Source organism: Podarcis vaucheri (assembly GCF_965113315.1).
Source record: "Podarcis vaucheri genome assembly, chromosome: 3".
Taxonomy (NCBI): domain Eukaryota; kingdom Metazoa; phylum Chordata; class Lepidosauria; order Squamata; family Lacertidae; genus Podarcis; species Podarcis vaucheri.
Genome location: NC_138761.1, coordinates 24,753,255 through 24,773,160, shown reverse-complemented (window position 1 = coordinate 24,773,160; position 19,906 = coordinate 24,753,255). Strand labels below are relative to the sequence as shown.

The following is a 19,906-nucleotide window of genomic DNA, read 5'->3' as shown; positions in this document are numbered from 1 at the left end:
GGTTTCTACAGCATTGTACAGACAATAAAAATTCAGGATTAATCAACACACAAAGAGGTAAATAGGATCATGCTGACTTGTCCTAAACCCACACAGATTAGGTGCTCTGTGCAGACTCTGCAGGCATATGTGCCCACAAAAGGCTGTGAACAAGACCCAATTGATGCATGGGTGTTTGGGATGTGCGAACGTGATCCCGTTCCCCTCCACCGTGTCTCATTGTATTGCTCTACCTTGGATGTTTTTTTCTCTACCTTGGATGGTCTTCTGAACAGGTCTTACAAGACTCAGGTTTGCTCACTTAACTGCACTGTTTCTTGCCTATTTTCATAGTCAAGAATGGGAAGCATGAGGGTAACAGAAAGCAGGAACTGCAGTTGAATTAAAATCTGTATCATGGGAAGAGCGCAACAGGAGAGAAAGGGTTCTCAGCTCTTGTTTACTGTAATTAGGATGTAGAGAATTGTGGAGCCCATTTAATTTAGTGGGTTGCTTTTGTGTTTTTTGTCCAGTTTCATGCCATGGATACATTGCATAAGCATAACTATGACCTGAGCAGTGCTATTAGTGTCCTGGTTCCACTTGGAGGGCCTGTCCTTTGCAGAGATGAAATGGAAGAATGGTCCGCTTCAGAGGCTAGTTTGTTTGAAGAAGCCCTAGAGAAATACGGCAAAGACTTCAACGACATACGACAAGACTTTGTAAGTAGTAGTATACCCCCTTTCTATCCATTATTGAGTTGTTTTCCACAGACAGCTGGATTTTGGTGTTAGAAACTCAGTTGTATAAGCTAGGCACCAAATGGCTCCTTAAACCAAGGTGGCAGTTGCCAAAACAGAATGTCTAGTTGCCATTCTTGGGCAAGATGGCTCTAGAGCCTTATTTTTCAAATGATGGCGTGACAGTGATTGATTATCCAGTTAAACATCCAGCTAGTTCAGATGACAACCTTGAGCTGAGTTAAGAAATTTGAGAACTTAAAGAAGAAAAGTCACTTGATCCAGGGACAGTCTACATATATATATTGGGCTATTCCTACCTCTTTTTCTTAAGGGTGACATGGACCATTCATAATGTAAGAATGTCCTTCACAACTGTGAGCAGGGCAGTGGGGTGGGTTAAGTGAAGGCAAGCGACAACTATGACGTTGTTCACTGCTCCTGCTCAGGCTGCACAGAAAAAGCATTTTGGTTCCTGCAATTCTTTCTGATTGTGCAGATAAAATATAGCCGATAGAATTCTACAGGATGAGGTATTAGCGTGTGAAAACAGTCCAGATCCAATGATCCCCAGGCATGCACTTCCAGATGGTGGAGATGTCCGGCACCATTCTGGCACCCAGGCATCTTCACTTGGTTGCATGTAGTCCATACGTATGCACGTAAATATCAGAGGAAGGCCCATACTTCAGTAGTAGAGCATGCAAATGGTCCCAGCTCAAAGCCTGCTAAGTCTGCATTAAAAAGATGGCAGTGCTGGTGAGGTCCTCTGCCTGGAGACCTTGGAGAGCTGCTATCAGACAGAATAAACAAAACTGGGCAAGTGGACTGGCTCTTTATAAGGCATCTTTATATGTGGATTGGAAATAATGTGCCTGATGTAGACAGTTCACTGAGCGAAAAGCACCTGAGTGCTCTCTTTCCCCCTTCGTGGCATCATTTAACAATAATGGCTGTTCCTAAAAAATTAATTGGCACCTGTTTGGCTAACCGTAGCTGCTAGGATTGCCATTAAATCAGAGGTTTTGTATCATAGCTTGCAAGCTGCATTTAAACTGCAGTATCCTAATTTAAGATGCTGTAATTTAGCCAGTGAGGCCAACACTGGGAGCACAAGGAGGGGGAGAAGGAGAAGCCCCTGAGGGTGTGCAGGGCCCGTTCTCAGCCTGATAGAGGGGGTCAAATTATTCTCTAATACTATCACAAATTGGAGGTAAACAAAATTTTAGCACTTTGCAAAAGAAAAGAAGTTTAGATTTGAAAATGTTTGCAGTTTTTTCTGTTTGAAAAGATACATAAATGGCATGAGAGCTTGGAAGTCCAATGAACCGTGTTTACGTATTAATGAAGTTCATTCTGTGTTCCCAATTTCAAACACTGATGGATGTTGTTAACACGGTTGGAATAGAATAAAGGTGGAAAGAATCCAAAGTATAGGGTAAATTATGTTGGTGTAACTTACCCTATTCGAAACTCTGTTCCAGAGCCAAGCTGCTTCCTGCTGAGCCAGCCAAGCCTTCAAAACTAGAGTTTTTCTTACATTGCCCTTTTGTAACTTCTGCTGGATTGTTAGGTCCGAACATAGTTTGGAATAGGGGTATGTCTCCTCCTTCACTATCCCACCCCTTCTTTAGGCCTTGCCTCAGCTTAGCAATCACCAGCTGAGCCAGGTTGGTGTATTTATGCCCTTGTATTTCCAACTGAACTGGGCTGAGGGTCCTCAGTTGGCTTAGCCAGAGATCCTCTTACTCTAGGCTTTGCTCATCCCTGCAGATTTTGAGTTTGGGTTGTTCCCAAAGTCAGCTTCAAGAACATAGTTTGCAACCTTGGAAAGGTCAGAGATCTCCACAAAGTTCTCTAAACTTGGAATAAAGAAGTCTGCCACTTTTTTAAAAAAATTGTACTCTGTTTCTTCTTATGTATCATTTTTATAGTTTAAGCGATTTAATCCCTGCCTGATTAAAATAAAGGTTTGGAATATACACATCTTATCTTCAAGGCACCAAGATAAAAAAAAAAGCATGCTGTTTTATCCGAGGTTGACCCTACTGAGCAGTTGAAAGAACTCTGGAAGTACAAAGACCTGCTGCTAATGCGGCAGAAGTAAATACTAGCTATCTGCTAAGATGCAGTGTTACTGGTAGGGACCAAAAACTAGAATAATTAATGTTAATGATATATCAGTTCATGAAAACTATGTGCTGTTTTTGAGGATATGCTGTCTTGCTCGGTATGTCATCCACAGTTGCCATCGCTGCCCCTCTGGCTTCTCTGATCTTGTGAATTAATTCTATTGTGACATTAAGTAATCATTTGATAACAGAATGCCTACTTCTTAGGGAAGAGGGTTGATCTGCAGTGGGATACAGCTGACTCATTTTGGCACACTCTTCCTACTAACTGTGTGTCGATGTGTGAAAAGCTCAGTGCAGAAGGGTTCCATCACTTTTGTAACACTTAGGGCATGGAATGGAACAAATGGGATGGAGGTAAGACATGTAATACGTCTCTCCTGGAGGCGTGCTAACTTGAAAACAACTTGTGCTAAGATTTCTTCATAATATAGGAAGCTGACATGTGGAAAGCTAACAGTATTTTTACCGGCTAGCCCTCACTTTTTAAAAAACAAAACACTTAATGAAAGCACTGTGTCACTTTGTCTCAAAGGTCCACAGTGCAGTGGTAGAGTCCATAGTATGCATGTAAAAGGTCTGAGGTTCAGTCCGTAGCATCACCATATAAGACAGCCAAAAACCCAGAGAGTCAGCCTTGAAAATACTGAGTTTGAAGGAACAATGGTTTGACTTCGTATAAGGCAGCTTCATAGAAACATAGAGTTGTAGGGCTATAACAGACTCTGAGGGTCTTTGAGTCCCTTGTTCCTAGTCCTCTTCAGTGGAAGATTATAAAAACAACACCCCCAGGCAGTACAATTTATAAACAATAGCAAGACAAACGAAGTTAGAAGTATCAAACTGATGTCAGCATTTGAAAAGGTCCTTAATAGAAGAATTCATGTCTTCTTAAGATTTTAATTATTTCTTAAATAGATTTTACCGGAATTTTTAAGGCCTTTCTCAACCTGTGGGTCCCCAGATGTTGTTGAACTACAACTGCCATCAACCCTAGCTAGCAAGGGATCATGGGAGTTGTAGTCCAGCAACATCTGGGGACCCACAGGTTGAGAACCGCTGCTCTAAGGCATGGTTAGGCAAACTAAGGCCCACATTTTACATGAGTAGAATGTGTCCTTTTATTTAAAATGCATCTCTGGGTTATTTGTGGGGCACAGGAATTCGTTCATTCCCCCCCACAAGGTCTGAGGGACAGTGGACCGGCCCCCTGCTGAAATCGTTTGCTGACCCCTGCTCTAAGGACTAGTACAAAAGCCCAGTGACTTTCCCAGATCCTAAGCCACCAGAATTTGTCTAACCAAACTCTTGAGTGTGTTTCCTTACCCATTTCCCAGAGAGAAGCAGGTACCGTATTTTTTGCTCTATAACACGCACCAGGCCATAACACGCACATAGTTTTTAGAGGAGGAAAACAAGAAAAAAAATATTCTAAACGAAATAGTGGATATATGATTTTTGTGGTTCATGCTGTGGCCACAGACGTGTGATCAGACAGTGAGTTTGGAGTAGCCCAATGCAAATATCCTGAGGATCCATGTGGATCCATGCTTTGTAACCACGGAGGAGGGAAGGAAGGAGAACCATGGATCCTCTGCTCACGACTGCAGCAGATATCCCCGCCACCCGCAGGCATTCTCTCCATAACACGCACAGACATTTCCCCTTACTTTCTAGGCGGAAAAAAGTGAGTGTTATGGTGCAAAAAATACGGTCATTTTATTACAAGTGGCAAACCTCTGGGCCTCCAAATGTTGTTAGACTTAAGCTCCTATCAGCCCCAACAAGGAAGACCGGTGGTCAGGGATTATGGAAGTTGTAGTCCAAAAAAACCAACAGCATATGGCGAGCCCATCCCTCTTATTACCTTTGCTAACGTAGACTATGCTTCCTTGACCTCTAAATTGCCGTGAGATTTTTAAAAAGTATTTTTTCCTGCGTCTAAATTACATTGTGCTGGGTTTGCTGCAACATTGCAGTTAAAATGTGAAGTTTACCAGACATTGTAAATAAGTATTTTTGTTTTCGTTTCTTTTTTTCAGCTTCCTTGGAAGTCTCTGACAAGCATCATTGAATATTATTATATGTGGAAAACTACAGACAGATACATCCAGCAGGTAATTTTTCTATACTTTGCCATGGGTTGGCCAAGTAAATGAACGTGAAGTTCTGTAGCACCTGGGTTGCTTTTGGACCTCCCTCTCTGAGGGTGGTCTGCTCTGGGAGAAGGAGATCTGACCTCACAGGACCCCTTCTCACTGCAGCTCTTGCCTTCCTCTGGTTGGCAAGGGGTGTGTGTGGCAGGAGTGGCTCCCATTCACCTTGAGGATCTCTTATGCCACACTCCTTCAATTGTTTCCAATGGAAGCAATACAAAAAACAGGTTGGGTCGGGGGATAATGACCCAGAAACACTCCCCACCCCTGCCTGCCCCATTGTGGTCTCAAAAGGGCTTTGGATTTTGCAGTGTGATTACGTTTGGTTCTCTCTGCCCCAACCCAGGAGGATTGCCCAGTAAACAGATATTGTATAGATTCCAGAAAATGGGATTTAGAACGCTAAATCTCAGTGGTAATCTAATTTAGGGAGGCTTTAAACATGTCAAAATACCCACATGGAAGACACATCTGAGTGAGGATTGGCACGTAGCCATAGATCAGATTATCATGTGTGATGATCTCACACATAACTCGACAGTGACACACACACACACACACACACAGAGAGAGAGAGAGAGAGAGAGAGCTAATTCCTGGAATTTCTCTGTGTAGGAAGTTAACAGCATTTGAAGTGACCTTTCATTTCTTTGAAGGATATAATTAAACATGATGAAGAAATCCAGGAATTACGTATATTTAGATACTTTGGCTTGGATCCAGAGCAGCCATTTCCTGAACAGGAGAGCTATTTGTGCTCAAACTTGAACAGAAGCAGATACTCACAGAAAGGGAAGGGAAGAGGCAGTTGATTTGTCTGATTTTTTAAAAAGCTAATTAATACAGTATGATTCCACAATGGCTGTTGTAAATAAAGACTCAACAGCGTCCTTACCCCTCCAGTAACAATTCTTTTTTCTAACTCAATACTTGGTCTTAACTTTATTCCTTATTTTCCTCAATTGGTTCCCATTATTTGGGAATACGTCCATCGCTCGCTGTTTCAACTCGGGGCTGTGTGTGTTCCAGCAGAGCCCAGGGCAGAGTTGTTGTAACAAATCAGTGTCAGCCTATTGATGACGGTCTTTCTGGTGTTAATTTATCCAAGTAGTAAGTAATTTAGAAGAAGATCGGTCCATATTGTTGTCATATACATAGTCATTGTGGAAAAGCATGTGAGCGCTAGAAACAGGCGCTTGTGCACAGCTTAGCTTTGCAGCATATGTGTGCGTGTGATCACACCTTCCAGCAAGCTGCCCATTTGATTTAGCTATTACGAAGTGTCATGAATTACTTTCCTTTATTTTAGGATATGTGTGTGTGTGTGTGTGTATTTATTTAACAAATCAGTTTTTGAGGATGACATTGTAACACTTAGAAACAAGTATTTAAAAATCAACCAGCATTGCAACAGCTGCCGAGTTAAGGTCATCCTGAAGTTGAACAACCTTCAGGGGAATCCTGTGTTTAAATAAATGTGAGATCAACGTTGAGTCTTTACTTATCCCTGTATTGAGAGGGCAGGTTTAACTTGATGCCACATGAATATCCCTGGCAAGGGTATTCCATAAGGCAGCCTTCACCAACATGGTAACTTCCAGATGTCTTCAACCACAATACCCATCAGCCCCAGTGATGGGTTTTGTAGTTCAAAACTCCTGGAAGGCACCAGGTTAGCGAAGCCTGCCACAAGTTGTAAAGCCCTTACCTGTCACCACCCACCCAACCACCAGACGTAGGGGAACCTGGATCTGGGGCCACTGGGCTGGCTCGTAAAGACCGAGAAAGTCCATCTGGTCGCCTGACAGGAACTGAAACATTGTAGTTCTGTGAGATACTAAATTTCTTCCATCTTTTCTAATAGAAACGCCTAAAAGCTGCTGAAGCAGAAAGCAAATTGAAACAAGTTTACATACCAACCTAGTAAGTATCACAAATAGGAATGCTTCCTTTGAAAGAATAATAATAATGCAAAATGTGTAGAGAACAAATCCTTGTTTTTATTGGACAAGCGAAGAAGCAGCATCCATAAAACCTAGATTGCTTTGAAGATTTTGCATAGCCTAGTAAGGTCCAGTTATGCCCATGCAGGCATTTTAAAAATCAGTTTTCAAATTATTCCCTTAAGTAGCAGTGCTAATGCAAAAATCACAGACTTCTTCAGCAGCAATCCTATCCACGCTTACCTGGGATTACGCCTGACTGAACACTGAATACAAAATATGTGTAGGGCTCCATGTTAGTGGTACTCATGCCTGAGAAATAAAGTGTATGTTTACAGTCTGAGACTATTTCCTCAGTATGAACAGGTGACTTACATTAGGCAATATTGTTAAGTGTACCTGCAACAATTATAAGAGGCGCTTTTGTATTGGACAAAATTTTACATCATTGTGTTTGGTAGGCTATAAAAGTGATTTCTGCAAATGTTCCTTCTGATGATGTGATAAAAGTGATTTCTGCAAATGTTCCTTTTGGTGCTGATAGTTTTGGGGGAGCGCCTGGGCCCAGAGTTAGTAAATTTTCCAACGCCTCAAAATTAATAGACGACCAGATGCATTTCACAAGTGAGGCACATAGTCTTTGCCTCGCCACCCCCCCCCCCCCAATTTCTGTACAAATACTCACCCAGCTGGATCTTTGCAGACCTTCTGGACGGGTCTTCCATGCCATAGATTGATTTGTTTGTTTTCAGCAGTTCCATCTCACCTTCCTAAAAAAATAACGAAGGTGGCTAATGAACAGATAAAAAAAAATAAATCTGAAACAGTACTCAAAATCTAATCAAAGTCTAAGTAGAACTGTGATTATGTCTCAGAGACTTTCACATCCTCAAAATCTTCAGGCATTGGAAGCAGAAGCAGCCACCCTGTTTTTGCATTTTTACCATAAATGCTACAATGATTGGTAGAATGCTGTGCATATATTGCTTGCAGTGACGCAGTCTGGGGTATGATTAGGTGGGGGAGACGAAATCCTGTCAACTCCAAGATATTGGTAGACTCTAAATCTGGGCTAGCTGCAAGGGTATGCACCATAAGAAAGCAGAATTTTCTAAAGCAGGGACAGGGAACCTCTGGCCTGCTATTCAGACGCATTTCTGAGAATGATTTGGTAGCTGCTATGTGTTGATGCTGCATAAGATATTGTGTTGTCAGTCTTTCAGCATTTGTATTCATATCTCTGTTAGGATTTTGCATTAAAGGGAAAAGTGCATAAGTATCTTCCAGGAGTTTATTTGACCTGAGAGGAATAAATACAGGAAGCAAGCAGCATTAAAAATCTCAGATGTAATCTTTTGCTAATTGAACACTAAGTGTAACAATAATTCCTAATAATATTCTATAGCAAAAACATTCTGGTTAGCTTAAAACACACACACACAGTATTTTCCTGTGTATAAGACTATATTTTTTCCTAAATTTTTGAAGGGGTCGTCTTATACACGGATAGTGCATAGCACATTTTATTAATTTTGAGTCCCAAAAAATAGGGGGCATCTTATACACGGGGGCATCTTATACCCCCCAAAATACGGTATATATCTTAACACATTTATATTATATTATATTATATTATATTATATTATATTATATTATATTATATTATATTATATTATATTATATTATATTATATTATATATTATATTATATTATATTATATTATATTATATTATATTATATTATATTATATTATATTATATTATATTATTAATTGGAATTGTTTCTTACAGAATCATGACTAAAACAGAGATCTGTTTGACCCCCAGTATTTGATTAGTCATATGTGCTTTTTGCACAAAGTTTTAACGCCAAGCACAGGAATTCTCATTTAGTGACCCTGGACCCAAGAACGGATTGCTAGGTGCTGCAGGCTGCCTTTGGTTCTCATTACTGCTAGCTGCTGCTTTGAGGAAGACAGTTAGCTTCCTAGTGGCGCGTGCAGCATTTATATGCAAGTACGCACAGGACCTGGATGTAATAAACTGAGTTCAGTAGTGGCACATGTGGTGGATTCCAAGCCTTTGAGAGCATTGTGAGCTCTCAAAATAATTTTTGCTTTCATTTCCGCATAAAGTATTTGAGAAGTTAGTAGTGTTCTCGCTAATGATGTGGGTAACCACAGAGGATTCTGTCATTTAACTTATGTTGTTAATGTGCTTGTGTGTGTTTGTTTGTGATCACTTTAAAGCAACAAACCAAATCCCAGTCAGATATCCAGCAGTAACGGGAAACCAAGTGCTGTGAACGGAGCGGTTGGAGCACCTCACCAGGCCCAGAATGCACTAATAGGCCGTGCTTGTGAAAGCTGCTATGGTAAGTAGAATGGTCACTGTGTGTGTGTGTGTGTGTGTGTGTGTGTGTGTCTCATGCCTATGATGTTAAGCAATTGAATAGCTCCGTGTGTACTCACATGAGAGCATCATGCATGTAGGGCTCTGGAGTAGTGCTTACATAAATTCTATACTAACATCAGTGCTTTTCTTTTAGCAAGCCTGCATGATTGCATACCACCAACCTAAACAGCTGAATATTGAGGTTTACCAGGTGTTTACAACACCTCCCCATTTTTGCACAGACTGGCAAGCAATAGAAATGGGTGGTTTATGGTGTCCCTGGTGGGCCACCTTAGCTAAGTTTATCTTAGTGAATAAGCAGTTGTGTCGCTCTGAGAATTCGGTGAATGCCCTGAATTTTCAAACTGTTAAAATGAATAAAATATATAAAGCTTCTTATTCAAATGTGTGGCATTTGTTGTTGCAGTATACATCTACAATAAATGGATGTGTGTGTGTGTGTGTGTGTGTGTGTGTGTGTGTGTGTGTTTACGTGTGCAGATAAGTATTTTATGCTGAATGGATCAACATAATTTTATTTTCTTCTTTTAGTCACACAGTCTCATCAGTGGTATTCTTGGGGTCCACCCAACATGCAGTGCAGGTTATGTGCACCGTGTTGGATTTATTGGAAGAAATATGGTGGCCTGAAAATGCCAACACTAACAAATGAAGACAGATTTTCTCCTACTCAAACCACAGAGGTAGGATTTCATTATACTGTAGTGATGATGATGATAATAATAATAATAATAAGTGCAACCCAGTCCTTTTAACGTTTACTTGGAGTAAGTCCCATCATGTTCAGTGGGGTCTGCTCCCTGTTGCATGTGCTTCTGTAGTGCTAATTATTTAAATTTCATTATATGATTAGGAATAATTTCATAATTATAATTCACAATTAATTGTTACATTGTCCACTGTGTTTTATTGTGGAAATTTAACTCATTTCCATATTTCCTGTTTATTTGTAAAGTTGTGTTGGACTACCTTGGGTTACCCTGGTCAGAGAAACCATTGTATGAATTACACACCTTTATACAATGCATTTTGAAAAGGTGTTTGTGCTTCGAAGACTGGAAAGGAGTTCTTTGTAGAGTGTGTGTTCGGGTGTGTACGATATATATATATATATATATATATATATATATATATATATGCAGGTTTTGGTGTCTTCGGGTGTCTTCCCGTGTAAGAGTCGGGGTGTCTGTGCGACGTTTCGACGAGGTCTCACTCGTCATCTTCAGGCTGGTGCTTTCGGCTTCTTGTAACAAGACACCCCGACTCTTACACGGGAAGACACCCGAAGACACCAAAACCTGCATATATATATATATATATATATATGCTTTCGTAGATTTTCACGGGTACAGGAATGCAGGTTTTGGTGTCTTCGGGTGTCTTCCCGTGTAAGAGTCGGGGTGTCTGTGCGACGTTTCGACGAGGTCTCACTCGTCATCTTCAGGCTGGTGCTTGGCTTCTTGTTACTGGAACAGAGCAGAATCTGGTGTTTGAGTTCCTATAAATACTGTTGAGGGGTGTGGTGTATGGCCTCCAACGTTCTGGGCAGAGAGGAAGTTCCTAGATTAGTGTGCCTTTTCTTCTTTTGTTCCTTAATTACTTGAGGGATATCTTGGGTGATTTCATGAGTGATATTCTGAATACCACTGGGTGGGTCATTAAGTGTAGATTAGTTGCTAAAGCTTTCGTGTCTTGACCTCTTGAGCTTGTGAAGAGTTTTTCTGAGAAGATGGCTGTGCTGCATTTAGTTGTGCTCTGGCTTGGCTTCGTGTATAGGGGCGAGCTGTGGTTTTGTGCCTTGTGCCAGCCAGATCTGTGTAGGGATTGCAGGGGGGTGCAGCATCCGGAGGTGCCACTATAGTTTGGCTACTGGATGGAGTCTGTAATATGTCTGTGGAGAGGGTCTGGGTTTGGGTCTGGTGTGGTTGATTGGTGACGGCGTTCTGTGTGCCTCTGGTTCTGGTGTCGGTTTTTGTGGGGAGGGCTAATTTCCAGATGTCTGGCAGGCGGGACGTGTCGTCACGCTTGTTCATGTTGTGAGGGTGTTTCTCTATCTCGATGGCTTCCATGATTATTCTCTTGTGGTGATGTTCCATGTTAAAGAGCAATTTGGAATCTGCAAAATTAATTTCGTGTCCTGTTTCTTTCATGTGTTGGAAAAGAGAGGAAGTTTTTTCTTCTTTTTTGACGGCATTCTTGTGTTCTGCGATACGTGCATTTATTCGTCTGTTTGTTTGTCCAATGTACGTGGCTGGGCAGACTTTGCAGGGTATTTCATAGACCCCTTGGTTTTCCAGCTGGATTTTGTCTTTTGGGTTTCTGAGGATATTGGCTATTTTTTGGTTGGTACCTTTGTAATTTGGCCACACGGGAAAGAAAAACTAGATAGCTTCCTCACACATCTCAACAGCCTACACCCCAAAATACAATTCACTATGGAAATAGAAGACAACAACCAACTCCCCTTTCTTGACGTCCTAATCTACAAAAAACCTGATGGCTCCCTAGGACACACTATCTACCGGAAAAAAACACACACCAACCGCTACTTACATGCACAATCACACCACCACCCTGCACAAATAAACTCCGTAGCCAAGACTCTCATCTCCAGAACCAAACGCCTGGCTGACAAAGACCACTTGACAACTGAGTTACAGAATCTCTCAAATGTGTTAATCGCCAATGGATACCAGAAAAACAGGGTTACGAAGCTAATCCAAAAAGAAACACCCCCCAAAAACCAAGACACAGAAGAAAACAATGGCATGGCCCTCCTTCCTTATATCAAGGGCACTACAGACAAAATCAGCAAAATCCTCCATAAACACAATATCAAAACAGCCTTCTGCACCAACCAAAAAATAGCCAATATCCTCAGAAACCCAAAAGACAAAATCCAGCTGGAAAACCAAGGGGTCTATGAAATACCCTGCAAAGTCTGCCCAGCCACGTACATTGGACAAACAAACAGACGAATAAATGCACGTATCGCAGAACACAAGAATGCCGTCAAAAAAGAAGAAAAAACTTCCTCTCTTTTCCAACACATGAAAGAAACAGGACACGAAATTAATTTTGCAGATTCCAAATTGCTCTTTAACATGGAACATCACCACAAGAGAATAATCATGGAAGCCATCGAGATAGAGAAACACCCTCACAACATGAACAAGCGTGACGACACGTCCCGCCTGCCAGACATCTGGAAATTAGCCCTCCCCACAAAAACCGACACCAGAACCAGAGGCACACAGAACGCCGTCACCAATCAACCACACCAGACCCAAACCCAGACCCTCTCCACAGACATATTACAGACTCCATCCAGTAGCCAAACTATAGTGGCACCTCCGGATGCTGCACCCCCCTGCAATCCCTACACAGATCTGGCTGGCACAAGGCACAAAACCACAGCTCGCCCCTATACACGAAGCCAAGCCAGAGCACAACTAAATGCAGCACAGCCATCTTCTCAGAAAAACTCTTCACAAGCTCAAGAGGTCAAGACACGAAAGCTTTAGCAACTAATCTACACTTAATGACCCACCCAGTGGTATTCAGAATATCACTCATGAAATCACCCAAGATATCCCTCAAGTAATTAAGGAACAAAAGAAGAAAAGGCACACTAATCTAGGAACTTCCTCTCTGCCCAGAACGTTGGAGGCCATACACCACACCCCTCAACAGTATTTATAGGAACTCAAACACCAGATTCTGCTCTGTTCCAGTAACAAGAAGCCGAAAGCACCAGCCTGAAGATGACGAGTGAGACCTCGTCGAAACGTCGCACAGACACCCCGACTCTTACACGGGAAGACACCCGAAGACACCAAAACCTGCATTCCTGTACCCGTGAAAATCTACGAAAGCATATATATATATATATATATATATGCAGGTTTTGGTGTCTTCGGGTGTCTTCCCGTGTAAGAGTCGGGGTGTCTTGTTACAAGAAGCCGAAAGCACCAGCCTGAAGATGACGAGTGAGACCTCGTCGAAACGTCGCACAGACACCCCGACTCTTACACGGGAAGACACCCGAAGACACCAAAACCTGCATTCCTATACCCGTGAAAATCTACGAAAGCATATATATATATATATATATATATATATATATATATATATATATATATATATATATATATATATTGTTTTCCCACTATGGGAACTTAATCCGTTCTCAAATGGGCAAGTTTCCCTTGTTCATCTCAGATTAAATTGAAAAGAAGCATGGATCATTTTTTTGACCTGATCCTGTGCTAAGGAAAATGACCCTTGTCTCATCACTCCTCACTGCCCAAACACTGCCCAGCCAACTCTAACCCCCCACTTTCCCTTTACTTCCTTGCCAAGTGGTGATAATTTGGGAGAAACAGTGATGGTGAGAGGGAAGAGGAGCCAGGAGGCTGATGGGAAATGTAGGATTCCCAAGGTTTACTGTGTTGCAATTCAGTAGGTGAGGAGCACTTGTGGGGACGGAGGGAGAGTAGATTGGAATTCTTCCCTGGCTTGGATTTTGTAAAGTTAGGGGAAGGACATAACTCAGTGTAAGAGCATTGCTTTCCATGCAGCAAGTTCTGGCTTCAGTCCTCAGCATCTCCAATGGGGGCAAAAATGCCCCATGTCTGAAATCCTGGAGAGCCATTGCCAGTCAATGTGCTACCCCCTGGATGGACCAATGGCCCGACTCAGAATAAGCCATGTTTCTGTGTTCCAAAGTTGGTTATTGGGTAAGGGGAGAGGGCAAGAGTGAATTCGGGCACTGGGTTTTGATTTTTATATTATAGCCACATATAAGAAAACAGTACATTAATGAAAGGGAAGATCTCAGAAGTAAGACTTTTAGTTTGCATTTTGATTCTTCCCCCCCCCCCTTACAGGAAGCATGTGTTAGAACACACATGTCTCGACAAGCAACACAGGGAATACCAGTCCGGAACACAGGCAGTCCAAAATCTGCCGTGAAGACACGCCAGTCGTTCTTCCTCCATACGACATACTTGACTAAACTAGCCCGCCAGGTCTGCAGAAACACTCTACAGTTGAAGCGAGCTGCAAGAAGACCGTTTGTCCTTATTAACTGTGCTGCCATTAGGGCAGAATGTAAGATGTTTCTAAATTCTTAGTTCAATGTGCCATTATTCCAACCACTTTCTGTCGTCTTTTTTTTCGTTTGTTTGTTTCTTTTGCAATAAACACATTTCTGTCTATAGCCCCTTTGTGTTATTTTATTTAAAGAAAACTTTATTTTCATTTGTCTTACTTGTCACCAAAGAACAAAGAAAATACTGTAAGTTTATAGAAAGCTTAGTACCTACTGAATAATAAAGGAGGTGTCAAACGCAGACATTGACCCAATTATAGCTTTGTGTGCTATCATACATGCTTCCTTTAACCTCTCCACATTTAATGTATCTGGTGGAAAACAGGCGCCCAGTCTCATGAAACATGAACCATATTTTTGCCATAACGTGAACCAATATGGTGCATAGATAGTGAAATAACGAAGGGGTCACAGGTTTGAAAGCAAAGGCTTGTTTAAGGGTGCAGCATCCCAGTTCATGGCAGCATTGCACTGGGGCAACATAGCGGTCATGCACAAAAAAACTTTTATAGGGAGACTTCAGTGTAAATGAGGTTTCTGTTGGGACTAACTTAAGGAGGACTCAATTATAAACTGTCCTAAATGCATATTAGCCACGACAAAGCCAGTGATATCAGTGCAACCATAGGCAATTGACTTATGCAAGGATGGAGCTGAAAGAGACATAGGGCTGCAGCCAACAATGGCATCCCAATGTTGGATCCATCCTTGTTTCCCTTGTTTCCCTTGTAATGTGTAGGACCACTGTTTTGACATCTGCTTTGACTCCCCATTCCTGAAGTTCAAATCATTGGCTGGGGTAAAATGATGTCAAGATGTGATAAAGTTGAGAGCACACACTACTGCGTAAGAGAGACCAATGGGTGCTGTTTTCAGCAGCAAATGCCTAGTCTGTAATTTTACCCTAACCAGATGTGATTCACCACCAGGCAGAGCTGTAGGTCTACGGTCCTCAATTTATCTCACCAGATAAACATGATTCAGAACTTATTTTTCACAACCAAAGAGGAAGGTTTCTGCTTCTTGCAGAGTTGAGAAGGAGACTTGATTCAAGCGAAGTAAATTAACAATGTTGTTTTGCTTATTGAAGATTTCCTTGGAAAGGAAACATTTTTATTGCTGTTTTCTGCATTGTTTTACCACTTCTCCCTTGTTTTCATCTGAATTGAGCTTTTGTTTTCACAATGCATTCCTTCCACACTTTCACCTGTTTGCATATTCATCTTATGTCAAAATGAGAAGTTTTTCTATAGGGGGGAAAAATACATCTCATCAATGTTGGATTTTACTATTGCTCTGAAATGAAAGGTATATTTTAGAATAGGAAAGTGTCTTCCAGCACACAGATACAGCTCCCAGCTAAGCTTCCCTGTTGATTGGCTTTGGTGGAAGGGGATGCTGTGATCAGCTGGGTTAAGCACTGCAGCCCAGTGGCTCCTTGAGCATACAAAACACAAGACTCATTCATTTTAAGGGAGCTCCACATTGTGAATGTGAGTATGGAGCTCCCTCCTCCTTTGCTATGAATAGGGTTCACTTTTTGTATACAGCAGTCTCTCCCCCCCCTTTCCCCCCTTTTGCATGTTCAAATATCCCCTGGACCTGAATGCTCGACACAGCAGAAGTTGTTTCAGTATATGTTAGTGGACAGAGATCCACAGTAAAAAGATTCAGGCCACAAACGCTGCTAACAATACAGCCTGCGTTCATCTCAGGGGAGCTGGCACAGTGGTGGGGCACCTCTGGCCTGCAAGCCTCATTAGACCCGCCAGCAGCCCAAATTTGGCCCATGAAGTCATTTCCCCACCAGCAACACACCTGGTGCCATATCCAACCTCGGGTATGTCACAGGAAAGAGGTGGCTTAATAGTGTGCTCCCATTTCTTCCTTGGCAAGTGGGGCTCACAGACAGTCCCACCAGGATCAGCTGCACTAGGAAGTTCCCCATTGGGGTTGCTCTCAGCGTCAATTACTGATTGGCGTTTGGTGCATACCCCTTTGCAGGTGTTCGGTAAGCGCCGGTCAGCTGGCTGATACTATCAGTACGTCCCTTTGCTTAGCTGCTTGGCACTTCACGCGAGCCCTTTTGCAATCTGTTTGCTTGCATGATTTGCATTCCGAGTACCTGCAAAGGGGAATTTTTCCTCTGCCAGTCCATAGCTGCGAGCTCATTAACCCTGCATAGGCTATATTGAAATCAAATGATTGCTTGATGGACTGTACTCTAAGCGTAATCCGGAGCCGGTCAGTGCTTGGATCTGGAGACTGTTAATGTAATAGAAAATCGTATCACCTTTGAGAATAGCCTTTTTATATATTTAAATATAAGAAGAGCCCTTCTGGATTTGATCCAAGAGCAATATCTAGTCCAGCATCCTGTTTCACATAGTGGCCTCTGGTATGTTTCCAGGTGGGACAGAAGGACCCCCAGGCCTCTCCTGCTGTTGTTCCCCAGCTTCTGGTAATGCACAGACACATTGCCACTGAAGCTGGTGGTAGAATATTGCAATCATGACTTGGCCGGAACATTAGAACAGTACTGCTAGGTATCACCTAATAAATGCCACCTAATATTATGAGATAAATTGCTACCAACAGTAGTGTGTCTAAAAACAAAATGTGTACTGTGTACATCTGTGACTCAAAGTTTTTGCTAGCTAATTCCACAAGGGAAAAATGTGTATTTTAGCAGAATTGTAATAGTATCCATTTCTCCGCAGGCTTGACGTAGTGGCACCTAACAAGCTCATGCCCTAATTTTTCATACAATGGATGCACAAATGAATGTGCGTTGAAACAGCACTTTGAAATCACTGTCAAGCATTGAGAGGCTTGATGACGCATGCTAGTCTGTTGTGTTTTATTATACAATATTAATTCATCCTGTTACAACTTGATTTTGTTTTAGACCTCAAATCTCCAGTTGGAGATAAAAGATGAACATCATTTCCCTTTCGTTTTTATTATGCTTCCTTGTACACAAAATAGATAACACGTAATATAGTTTCATGAATGTTTCAGTCAGATTCGTATGATTAAAAAACACAGATTACATTACGAGAAGCAAATTTAACGCCAAGATACTGGATTCTGAGAAAGTGAACTGTGTGCTTGTTTTGCATACACGAGTTCAATTTGCATGCTTTGTTATTGTACCAACTTAATGCGCAGCTCCCATCATTGCATTGAGGTTTGTATGCAGAGATGCTCAGTGGACTCTGCCCAGCAGTGGTGATGATAATAATGTTCATTTATCTATTATTTGCAGGATTTTGAATTTTTAGGAACTAAGTAGTGTGCTGTTAGGGCAGGCATAAAAACCTTGTATTATACGCAAACCTAGTTTGCTGCCATGTGACTCAACTTTTAGCATGAGACCAGTGAAATAAGTGGTCTAACTTCAGGCTAATGCTCCATGTAGCCTAGTAATGTCTCTGTTATCAATGTTTCCTGCAGATGTCTTTCACATCACCTGCCTTTTTCTGAAATTCCCAATATTTGAGCCTGAGAAGCTTTGTAGTTGAGGTACTTGTGGTACCACTGAGCTGAGATTCCTGGATTGCAGGGGTTTGTACTAGATAACCCCTGTGGCCCCAAATATAATTATTTGATTCTATTATCTTCTGTAGATCTTGGAGGAATCACGGTGCTCTCTTAAGAAATGGATGATGAGCATGATCTCTCAGACCTGGGGGCAGAAAGAAACTTTACAAGCCCACAAGTAATGCCATCACCTTTATTTACATACCAGTGTCCCTTCAATTCACTAGGGAGCTTCCCCGAGACTCTTAATAGACGTGTCACGCTGAGGAATGAACTTCAGAGTGATGCTAAAGAACAGTAATCTTCTTAGTAGAATAAGTTGGAAAGCACAGGGAGATAAATAAAAGGAATGTGAACAAATTAAAGGGCTGGGACTAGCGAGGGAAGAAGCTCCCAGTGGAAATAATTACACATACACACAAGAGCTGGATGTAAAGCTGTTATACAGTGTAACATGTTGCTGCAGCTTTTTAAAAAGGGTGTAGAAGAAGGATTGTCATTTTGAGGCCTGAGGAATGGAAGTGAATGGAAATGGGGCAGTGATGCCACCTCGAAAACTGCTGCTCACACTGGCCAGGGTGGAAGGGGTGTGTGTGTGTGTGTGTGCCATAATTTTTGCCACTCCAGCTCCAGGCCAGTGCAATGAAGAGACCCATTGCTGATAGCTGGACTGCCGTAGTGCATTCCTGACTAGCCTAGCTGCATCTTCTCCTTGCTTATGTTGGCTTTGAGACCCCTCAACCAGTGCAGCCCAGCAGAGTCCAGTGGAGGGAGACCTCTTCCGCTTGTTCTTCCAAATTGCACAGCAATTTCCACCCACTCCCATCCTCAGCTAGGGGAAGAAAAGGTATGTTGGGACCGAGCATGGTGGACAGAGTTTCCAGTGGGGCCCCTTTTCTCTAAAAATCATTGCATGTGTCTTCATCCTACATTGAAACTGAAGGCAAGTGTTATTAGGACCAGGGCTTAGTTAGATTTAAGGAAAGTTTCATAATTCTGAACATGGCTCTAGGGAGTTCTTTCTGCCATGTTTGTTTTCTGTTGCAGGGCTCTAACTGTAATCGCTGGTAGAAATGAACAATGGCATTTCAAAAGAAAATAATGGAGGGAAAACGCATGTGGCTAGATTAGAATTGCCAGAGCAAGCTCGCCATTGTTCTGCTGGAGAAAGTTCATTTTGGTATTCAACAATTAGGGTTTAGAACTTTTAAAATTAGTTATACATTTCCAGGGAAACTAGAGTCGTGCTGGGCTATTTCATTTCTGACTCAACAATAACTCTCAATGATTTGCCACACCCACATCTTGCATGCTCCAAGTAGTTACAAGAGCAATTCCCTCTCCATAAAAAAATTATCCTAATGGAACATAACCCCACTTAGTGAGAGACTGGAAATGGAACAGAATGGAAAAAAGTGCAGGAGTTAGGTAAAAGGAAGAACATGTGAAAGACGTCGTAAGCTTTATAATAAAACGTACTGAGGGTTGGCACCTGCTCATAGTTTTTATGGGTTGAATGCCTTTCAGGAGCTCCAGCCATTATAAGCTGAGAACTTAAGAGCAGAGTTTGTGTTTTTTGGTGAAGGTTTTGTGAATTTGAACTAACTTCAGTCAGTCCTGAATTTGGGCTGAAGTGTCAGTCTGGGATTACTTCTAAAAGAACGGGAAGAGAAAGAGCAGAGACTGCAACCATACAGCTAGCCAGGTATCCCCCGCTCATTTGGGATTAATTTGTCTCACATTCTGTGTGTGCATGCACACACACCCTGGATTGCACATTCCCCATATTTATTTTATTATGTATATTTCATTTCAAAACATGTATAAAATTCTAAGCGCTTACCATAGCTTTAATACAAAAATACAACCTAAAACCAACCAACAGT

The 19,906-nt window shown here is 41.9% G+C and overlaps 1 protein-coding gene across 5 annotated transcripts in view; it reads left to right on the top strand.

The window, feature by feature from the left end:
• The window catches only part of MTA3 (metastasis associated 1 family member 3), a 124,652-nt gene that overhangs the window by 55,421 nt on the left and 49,325 nt on the right, over positions 1-19,906 (top strand). For all 5 annotated transcript variants that reach the window (XM_082217554.1, XM_082217555.1, XM_082217556.1 and 2 more), the window contains exons 9-14: positions 513-701; positions 4,894-4,968; positions 6,872-6,930; positions 9,199-9,323; positions 9,896-10,047; positions 14,254-14,476. In XM_082217554.1, the coding sequence (XP_082073680.1) occupies positions 513-701; positions 4,894-4,968; positions 6,872-6,930; positions 9,199-9,323; positions 9,896-10,047; positions 14,254-14,476 (823 nt within the window). The remainder of the gene's footprint in view (positions 1-512; positions 702-4,893; positions 4,969-6,871; positions 6,931-9,198; positions 9,324-9,895; positions 10,048-14,253; positions 14,477-19,906) is intronic.